The 9,701-nt window shown below is 33.2% G+C and overlaps 1 protein-coding gene across 1 annotated transcript; it reads left to right on the top strand.

Annotated features, from left to right (window-relative positions):
• The first annotated feature begins 6,163 nt into the window (after nucleotides 1–6,163).
• On the top strand, nucleotides 6,164–8,458 carry LOC107820014 (exocyst complex component EXO70H1-like). Its single transcript, XM_016646221.2, has one exon. The coding sequence runs from the start codon at nucleotides 6,433–6,435 to the stop codon at nucleotides 8,323–8,325; it is 1,893 nt and encodes a 630-aa protein (XP_016501707.1). The 5' UTR covers nucleotides 6,164–6,432; the 3' UTR covers nucleotides 8,326–8,458.
• The last annotated feature ends 1,243 nt before the right edge of the window (nucleotides 8,459–9,701 follow it).

Raw genomic sequence — 9,701 nt, 5'->3', positions numbered from 1 at the left:
TCTTTGCAACATACATGCATGAATGAGCTTACAATATTTATTAACACCGACTTTAGAATTTTTTGATACTGGAAATTAAATCATTTGATTATTTATGTTTCACTTTTCTCATTATCCAATCAATTTTCTATATATGGACTCGAGTCAAAATTTACGTCCAAAACAATTCATTTCCATATCGTTGATAAAAGTTAGTGGACGGTGGAATTCAGCAAGCAGAAATAAGAAAATGTATGGACAATCGTGCATGATTCTTAATTCTGCTTGCTTAAGAATAATTTAACTTTAGTTTTGCCTTGTAATGTCATTTCAATTATGAATTGAATTTAACAATATAAATTTTTTTACACTGCCAATATAATTTAAGTGATTATAGCAAATTATTTACAGTATGTTTTATATTATTAAACTAAAATTACCATATACATATTATTATTAATTATCTCAAAATAATAGTGTAGAAAAACTGCCCACACTTTCAAGTTTCAATCTCTATCAAGTCCAAGCATGAGCAATAGGTTAGTTGACGGCAATATTGACCTACTTAGAAATGGTAAAGCCAAAAATTATTACGATCACTCCCATAAATTTGGAGCTATCCGCACTTGAGGGGGAAAAGTCTCACATTACAAGTCTATAATTATACGAATTGGAAGAATCCTATGTATGCGCAATAATGAGCCAATAACAAGAACTCTTGTTCAAGCTAAATGAGAAGTTATGATTTCTTAGAGGAAAGCTTTTCGTGGGAAAGTACATAATCATATAGTTATTTCTCTTACTTAATTGACATAATTAAAATAATCGTACTATTTTCAATATAGTAAAAAGTAATTTGACTTTAAAACCACGGTTCCAAGTTCTAAGCAATATTTTAAGTTAGTCTGCTCTTTCTTCAAGCTAATTAATGTTTAACAACATTTCGATGCGCTTACAAATTTAACTTTTAGCAAAATTGTCTTTCCGTTATTATGATCTTGCTAATGAAAAAAATGGTCAATTAATTTTTTTTTTTGGCTCTTTACAAATTTATTTTTAGTTTTACGATCATATCTTTTATTTTATACATGAAAGATTTATTTTTATACATAATAGGTCTATCTTTTACACATAAAAATTTTTTAAAAATATTTTTTTTAAATTTAAAATTATAAAAAGACATAATATACAAATAAGACAAAAAAAAAAAAAAAAGATGGAACCAAATTAGCCTGTTTTAGGGCAATACTCTGACATCTATAAAAGTAGTAGTGTACAGTTGACAGGCAATGGTCGGTTCGAAATTTTTATTAGAGGAGTATTTACTTTTACGATAGCAGGTCATTTTCCTTTTGTTCAAGAGATTGAGACCTTAATAGTGAATGTGCACCCATTGGTAAAATGAATATAAAATCAAGGGTGAGAAAATCACCGTCTCATTTATGGTAAATATATACTCCCCGTTTCAATTTATGTGAATTTATTTTTTTTTTAGTTTGTGTAAAAAATAATGAACAATTTTCTTATTTGAAAACAATTTACCTTTATGCAATGATTTATAGTCACACAAAATATACGTGCCTCATTTTACACTACAAATTCAAAAGTCTTTTTTTTTTTTAAATTTCGTACCCAATTAAATAAATTTACATAAATTGAACCGGAGAAAATAATACCATATTACCAATACCAATGGCTCTCAAATCAATTCAATGAGTTCTCTCTTTTGAGAACAACATACAGCTGGCGGAGATTTTCCATCCACTCAAATCTATGCATTCCCATATTCTGTTAAAAAGAGCATTCCACCAAAATTCCTTTTCATGCAATTATCAACCGCTCTCTCTCTCTCTCTCTCTCTCTCTAAATATCAACGTCAAACGAGTAACGACCTCGTCAGTCGTCAGCTAGCTTTGTAATCTTTCTCCAAATGGCAACTGAGGGTCACCATCCATTCAATAACAAAACTTTATTATTGTTACTACCTATGGGCATGGTCAATGATGGACAAGAAATCACTTTTAATTTCATGGTGTAATTACCATGTTATTTTTTGAATCTCTTTTATTTTCTTTGTAATTTTATTCTTTTTAAAATAAATTAACTTTTAAAATTCATTTTTTACATTATTTAATTTTTATTTCCTTATTTCTCGTTTCCCAACCGTTAATTCACGTATTTTTACATAATTTCTCATATTTTATTTCTTTCTTTATTTTTTTTGTTTTTTTTATAATTAGCTAAGTTATTATTCTAATTTTTCTAAAAAATTATACCTCGTAATCTTAGAAAGAATAAGTTATCCACGAACTTGACATATAATGAGTGATGTCATTAAAGTTGAACTTTGTTATTGGATGGGTTATATGCAAGCTTAACTATGTTAAAATGATAGATTATTTTTTAATATTAAATAATATTTTTTATTTTCCAATATTTATTTTTTGTGATTCCATGTAGTTGCTCATATTTTTTTTTATTTTCTTCATTTAGCATAATTGTGCTATTATTCTAGTTTCTAAAATACTCCTCCTAATATACAAATAATGAAATATTAATAAACTTAGCATATAATGAGTGATATCATTAAAGTAGAATATCATTGTTGAATGAGGTTATAGACTTATATTTTTTTTTAATTATATTTACTTAAATTATATTGAAACTTATTTTAAGTTATGTTGTAATTTTACATCAGAGTATTATGTTAATATTTTTTTAGATTTTAAATTTATTTTATAATTTCACTTCCATTTTATTTGCTTTAGTATTATTCACTTAATAATTCAGATTGCACGCCATTCATTTTTTAGTAAGAATTAATAGTTAAATTTTTCGTAAAATATTTGAGTAATGTTATGGCATTATATTTATAAATATTAATCATATTATCAAGCATGCAGTCCATGATGTTCTTAGAAAATATGTACTTTTAGTTTTTATGATTGATTAAAGTTAAATATATATTAATTATTTTTATCATATTAGCTACAAATATATAATTAGTAATTAATATATTTTTAAGAAAAAATATATGTAACGACCCGACCGGCCGTTTTGAGAGTTGTAGCCTCATTCCCCCATTTACTGCTCAATTTTATGCGTTACAGTTGTTATGTGACTTGCCGGGATTATTAGTTTGGGTCCTGTGAGGTTTTAGGAATGTATTGGAACACTTAATTTCAAGGTTTAAATTTTAAGTTGAAATAGTGATCGGATGTCGACTTATGTGTAAACGACCCCGGAATTGAGTTTTGATGATTCCAATAGCTCTGTATGGTGGTTTTGGGTTTAAGAGCATGTCCGAAAAATTATTTAAAAGTCCGTAGTGGAATTTGGCTTGAAATGGCGAAAGTTAAATTTTTGGAAAGTTTGACCGGGGAGTTGATTTTTTGATATCAGAGTCAGAATCCAGCTCTGAAAATTTTCATAGCTCCGTTATGTCATTTATGACTTGTGTGCAAAATTTAAGGTCAATCGGACGTAATTTGGTAGGTTTCGGCATCGAATGTATAAGTTGGAAATTCTTAAGTTCCTTAAGCTTGAAGTGGGGTATGATTCGTGGTTTTAGCATTGTTTTATGTGATTTGAGGGTTCAACTAAGCTCGTATGATATTTTTAGGACTTGTTGGTGTATTTGGTTTAGATCCTGAAGTCCTCCGGTGAGTTTCGGATGGTAAACGGATCAAAATTTGGACTTAAACATCTGCTAGAAAATTTTCTGCTGGAAATAGGTTGGAAATCGAGGCTGGAAATAGGTTAGAAATCGAGGGCAGAAAATCAAGGGCAAAGCATGGACAGAAACTTTAAGTTATAAAAAGGGGATTTTGTCCCATTTTCCATTTTTGACAAATTAAAAGTTGGGGAGAGGCGATTTTTGAGAGATTTTCAAGAAAAATATCGGGGTAAGTAATTCTAACTCGGATTTGGTCAATATACACGAATATATCATTATTTTTATTATTTAATTAGTGTTTTGAGATGGAAACTTCGGGAAGATTGTAGAAATTTTATAAAATAAATTTTTGAGATTTCAATGTCGATTCGGAGTCGGATTTGAGTGAAACCAGTATGATTGGACTCGTAATTGAATCAGTTATCGGATTTTATGAGTTTCGTCGGATTCCGAGACGTGAGCCCCACATGCGATTTTTTAGTTAAATTTCAGATTTTTTTGGAAACTTGTATTTTCTTATGGAATTTATTCCCATAATTGATATTGATTGAATCAAATTAATTATGATTTGATTCGAGCCGATCAGAGTCGGAAAATCGAGGAAAAAATATATTACTTGACTACTTGAGCATGATTTTGAGGTAAGTGACTTGTCTAACCTTGTGTGGGGGAAATCCCCCTTAGGATTAGTATTGATGTGAAAATGTTAATGTGTTGAAAGTCGTGTACATGAGGTGACGAGTGTGTACACGGGCTAAATGTGAAAGATTATGTCTTTAAATTGTGTAGAGCATTGTTACATATTAATTAAATTATTTTATTCTGTTATATTCATCATCCTTAATATATTTTCGTATCTTAAATTTGCCTGGCTTGTTCCTGCTAAGTGTGTTACCTCTTTAGTTGAAACTCTGTTTCTTTGTTCTGTGCATTATTTGAAAGATGAATTTCTTAAATTTAAATATTATTAAAAATGAAATATTTTACATTTAAAAATTTGATATTTAGACAAGGTGTTAAATTTGTGAAATATTTTTTTTGCCGAATATTTTGTGAGATTTTTGTACTCATTGTGATTGAGCCGTGAGCTCCTTATTGTGAAAAAAATATTGTTGTTGATTTATTTTGGCATGAGCCGTGAGCTCTTTATTGTAAAAAAAAATTATTGCTGTTGATTTATTTTGGTAAGTTGAGATATTTGGGCATTTGGGGTGCAAATTGTGATATATTGTGATGTTGATACGCATGCGGTGGTATAATGTCTGGGTGTTGAAACGCAAGCGGTGAGATACGGGTGGCTTGATACGCGTGGCTAGAAGGGGAACTACTAGAAGTCATGCGGTGTGATAAGGGTGGCTAAAACGCGGGATGCTATTTCGGAAAAATTATTTTCTTTAAAATTTAATGTGAAGGCTCCTGCGGTGATATAAGAAAATGCGATATTGTGAATTTATTTATGATTTGGGACTACGAGGCGGTACCTCGGGAGTGCTCTTGTTGATATTTTTTTATGGCTACATTGCCTTTGGTTATTTTTGTTGTGTTTCCTTAAAGTTGTAAATTTTTATTTTTCTTCCGCGAGGTGTTAATTGCCCTTATTATGTGTAGTTAAATTGTGACATATTACTTACTTGATTTATCCCCATTGTCATTATTGTTATTATATTGTTAAACTTTTCTCCCTGTCTTTTATTATTCCAATAGGGCCTGACATGACCTCGTCACTACTTTACCAAGGTTATGCTTGGCACATACTGGGTACCGTTGTGGTGTACTCATACTACGTTTTTGCACATATTTTTATGCAGATCTAGGTACATCTTATCAGACTAGACATCAGTGAATTATCCGTACGAGTAGACTTTGAGGTATATCTGTCAGCGTCCGCAGACTTCGGAGTCCCCTTCTATCTTATTATGTTGTCTTCCTTATTTCCTTTAGACTGTGATGTATAGAGACATTGAGAATAAATTATTAGAAGCTTGTGACTTATTTCTACTGGGTTTTGGGAGTTGAAATTGTTAAATTTGCAGTTCTTATTTATTCGATTGTTGATGATTAAATTTCTATTTATATTCCGGTATTCCGCATTGATAGGCTTACCTAGTCTTAGAGACTAGATACCATCACGACATCCTATAGAAGGAATTTGGGATCGTGACAATATCTATCTTAAATGTCAAATTTAATATTATTATAAAGGAATATATTTGTTAAATCTTAACTTTTAATTTTTGATAATTAACTTTATATTTAAAATTCAATCTAATTGTATAATGATACTTGTGCCACCAAACAGTAAATTTGTAATTAAACTGTAATTACATTATGACAAACAAATAAGTCATCGTAACTATAATATTATGTAATTACTACCCTAGTATTTACATCCATTCCAATTAATCCCCTATGTGTTAGTACTTTTTTTAGTGCTCTACTTAACGCCAACCAAATTAACGGCATGCTTAAATTAACAAAATCTTTTTACCCACGGCGTTCTTTCGTCCCTCTTCGCCCATTTCCATGCTTCTTCCATCCGAGTCCCTTAGTCAACTGTTCTCAGCCTTCTATAAATTCTCTTCTTTTCCTCTCATATCACATCACAATCAAACCGCAATTTCTTCATTCCCTGTCTTACTCTCTCCCAGTCTCTGTCTTTCTTTCAAACGTTCGAAAGGTACATAACTCTTTTTTTAACACAACAACATAGCGTAAAGGAACTTCCATCTTAACTTGAATTACAGCTTCTTGAGTTTTCTGTAAGGCAGGATAAGCAAATGACTGGGTTTTTCTCTTCATCCAAACCTGCACATTCTTCTCATAACTCTTCCTCTCCATCCCCACCTCACACCTTCTGTGAAACTTTAATGGAGGATTCATTAAAGAACGCTGAGGCAATTATTAAAAGATGGGATCTTGATAATGGCTCCTCTAACAGCTCTTACTGCACAATATCAAATCTCTTTCGCGATAATCGAGCAGAGGCTAAGCAGTTTGTGGATGCTGTAATCGACTTACAGCATGCTATGCGATTTGTTATCAAGGAAAGTTCCAGCTCCCAACAGCTTGTTCGAGCTCAAAATCTCATGCAAATAGCCATTAAGAGACTTGAGAAAGAGTTCCGCACCATTTTGGCAGGGAATCGCTACTTCTTAGACTCTGAAAGTACTGCCTCAAGAGAATATTCCAACCGGTCCAGTACTGCTTCAGATGAAGATCAAGCTTCTGAAGATGATAATACTGTTGAGATACAAGCTCGTCTTTCCGAGGTTTCAATTACTGAGGAAGGTGAAAAGATTTCTGTAACAGCGGATCTGAGAGCAATTGCTGATTGTATGATTGAAGCTGGGTACGGAAAAGAGTGCGCCCAGATTTACCAACTTAATCGAAAATCAGTCATCGACGAGACATTGTATTGCCTGGGAATTGAAAATTTTAATATTTCGGTTATTCAGAAAATGGATTGGGATGTTCTTGAGAAGAAAATAAAAAGTTGGTTGAGTGCTGTTAAGGTTGCAGTTAGTACTCTACTTTATGGCGAGAGGATTCTCTGTGACCAAGTCTTCGCCGTCTCCGACAACATTAGAGAGTCTTGTTTCTCGGAGATTGCTAAAGACAGTGCTCTGGCGCTGTTCACTTTCCCGGAGATGGTGGCGAAGTACAAGAAATTGTCTATTGAGAAAATGTTTCGTATTCTCGATCTCTACGACGCTATTTCTGAACTCTGGAGTGAAATCGAATTGATTTTCGGCTTTGACTCCACGGCGGTTGTCAGATCCCAGGCGATGAGCTCAATGGAGAAGCTTCGCGAAGCTGCTGGAACCATCTTATCGGAGTTTGAATCGGCGATTAAGAAAGATTCGTCCAAAGTGGTACCTGGTGGCGGAATCCACCCGCTAACTCGCTACGTCATGAACTACCTTGTTTTCCTCAGTGATTACAGTGGGCCTATCTCTGAAATCGTCGCCGATATGCCGGTATCAATGAAGTCGCCACTGCCGGAATCTTATCTATTGAGTCCAATCGCCGACGATGAGAACTCTGCTGCTTGCGTCGTTTCCGTACGGCTCGCTTGGCTTATCCTCGTTCTCCTCTGCAAACTCGACGGCAAAGCAGGGTTCTACGGTGACGTGCCGTTATCCTATTTGTTCTTAGCAAACAACTTAAACTACGTCCTCTCCAAGGTCCGAGAATCCAGCCTGAAGCTCCTATTAGGATCCATTTGGCTCTCGAACCACGAAGCAAAGGTAGAACAGTACATGGAAAATTACAAGAGAATGGGCTGGAGCAAGGTGCTGACATCACTGCCGGAGAATTTAACGGCCAAGATTTCTCCGGCAGAAGTGAACCAGTGCTTCTGTAAATTCAATTTGGGTTTCGAAGAGGCGTATCGAAAACAGAGTTCATGGGTGATACCCGACCCGAAACTTCGTGACGAAGTCAAAATATCACTGGCGAAGAAGATTGTTACAGCCTATCGAGCATTTTACGAGAAGAACTGGGAAACTGTTTCAAGGAGTGGGAGCGGTGGCGAAGTGGAGTCAATTGTCAGATTTGTCCCTGATGATTTACAAAATTACTTATCCGATTTATTTTATGGAGCTGGTTTTTCAGAAAATAGCAGTACGTCGCACGGGTCAACTTCAACGTTCTCATCTCCATCACGTTGATAAATCCTACTCTTGCTAAGGCATTTAAAGCGAGGTTGATGTTATTGAGTGCAGACTAAGCATTTCCTGTAAATGAAAAGAGATTGTAGATAGTAGTTTGAAAGCAATGATAATTATGCTTGTTACTACCAAATGAGTATTATAAATGTTCTTTTTGTTATATGATCAATTTCACCAGAAATTTTTATATCCAGACACTTCCTCAAATCGATATAGATATTTGTAAAATTATTTTGTTCTATTCAAATAAATGATGAGATGTTCAAGAAATTAGTGTACGTAGTAAACTTTGCATACCCGTGACTTAATTCTTCAATAATTAATTCTCCAACAATTAATTTATTAAGCTCGGTCCTAAATTCATCTTTTTCATTCTCATCGCCTCTTTAACGGTCTCATGTGACAGACGAAAATTCAAACCAAAAATATTACCGTTCAGTTTATGCATTGAGTTTCGTTGAAACCATGTTGGTTTGTAGTGTGATCCACTTAGAGGCGTTAAACTGAACATGCATTGGGTTTTCTAAACTGAACAGTTTATGCATTGGGTTTTCTAATTTACGATATCCACTTAGAGAAACATGTTATCCCACAAGATTTCACCACCACGTGAAACAGAAAAAGAAGATAGCTCGTGACTACAAGTGTTCAAAGACTTAGTATAAAGGAGAAAACCATTTCATTAAAAAGACTTGTAGATGCCAGAATATTATAACATAATGTACTGACATTAATTCCATGAAGAACAATCTTCTTGTTTTATCCTATAGCAAATGTAAATTAAACATCTTCTGGTTTTTGCGCTTGCAAGTTAGAAGGCATTCCTTACACTGACATATAATTGCCTAATCAGTTTCAAAAGAATGGTGACAAACATTGAATCTAATATGTAAGTGGTAAGTTACTCGATTGTTCGAAAATTTTGAAGTATTTGTTGGTGCATGACAAGCAATGTTTTTAATTCATTACTGCACGAATAGTCAAAATAATCAAAATCCCTATCCACCAAGGATGAAAGAATGGGATGAATGAATATTATAATGCATTTAGAAATGTGAAATCATTACCAATCAGACCCCTGAGTCTAAATGCAGCAGCAGCAATATATACTTGAGCTCGTAGCGTTCCTTGGGCTTGTAGTTGGACATATAGAAGATGGAGTAAAAGAAAGATAAGGGCCAAGTGCACTAACCACTTTTAAGCGTGTTATTTACAATATATCTATAAATTTACGATGTATTTAAAGATTAGCCTTTTTTTCAAACTTCAAGACTAGGTATCATGAATTTTTTTATCCTAAATTTTTGAGCTGCTAATTTGAAATTCAGGATTTAGTGTCCTAAATTATTAAGCTGTTAATTTAAAATACAGGACTA

Source organism: Nicotiana tabacum, chromosome 22 (assembly GCF_000715075.1).
Source record: "Nicotiana tabacum cultivar K326 chromosome 22, ASM71507v2, whole genome shotgun sequence".
Classification (NCBI taxonomy): Eukaryota; Viridiplantae; Streptophyta; class Magnoliopsida; order Solanales; family Solanaceae; genus Nicotiana; species Nicotiana tabacum.
This window is presented reverse-complemented; position numbering and strand designations above follow the sequence as displayed.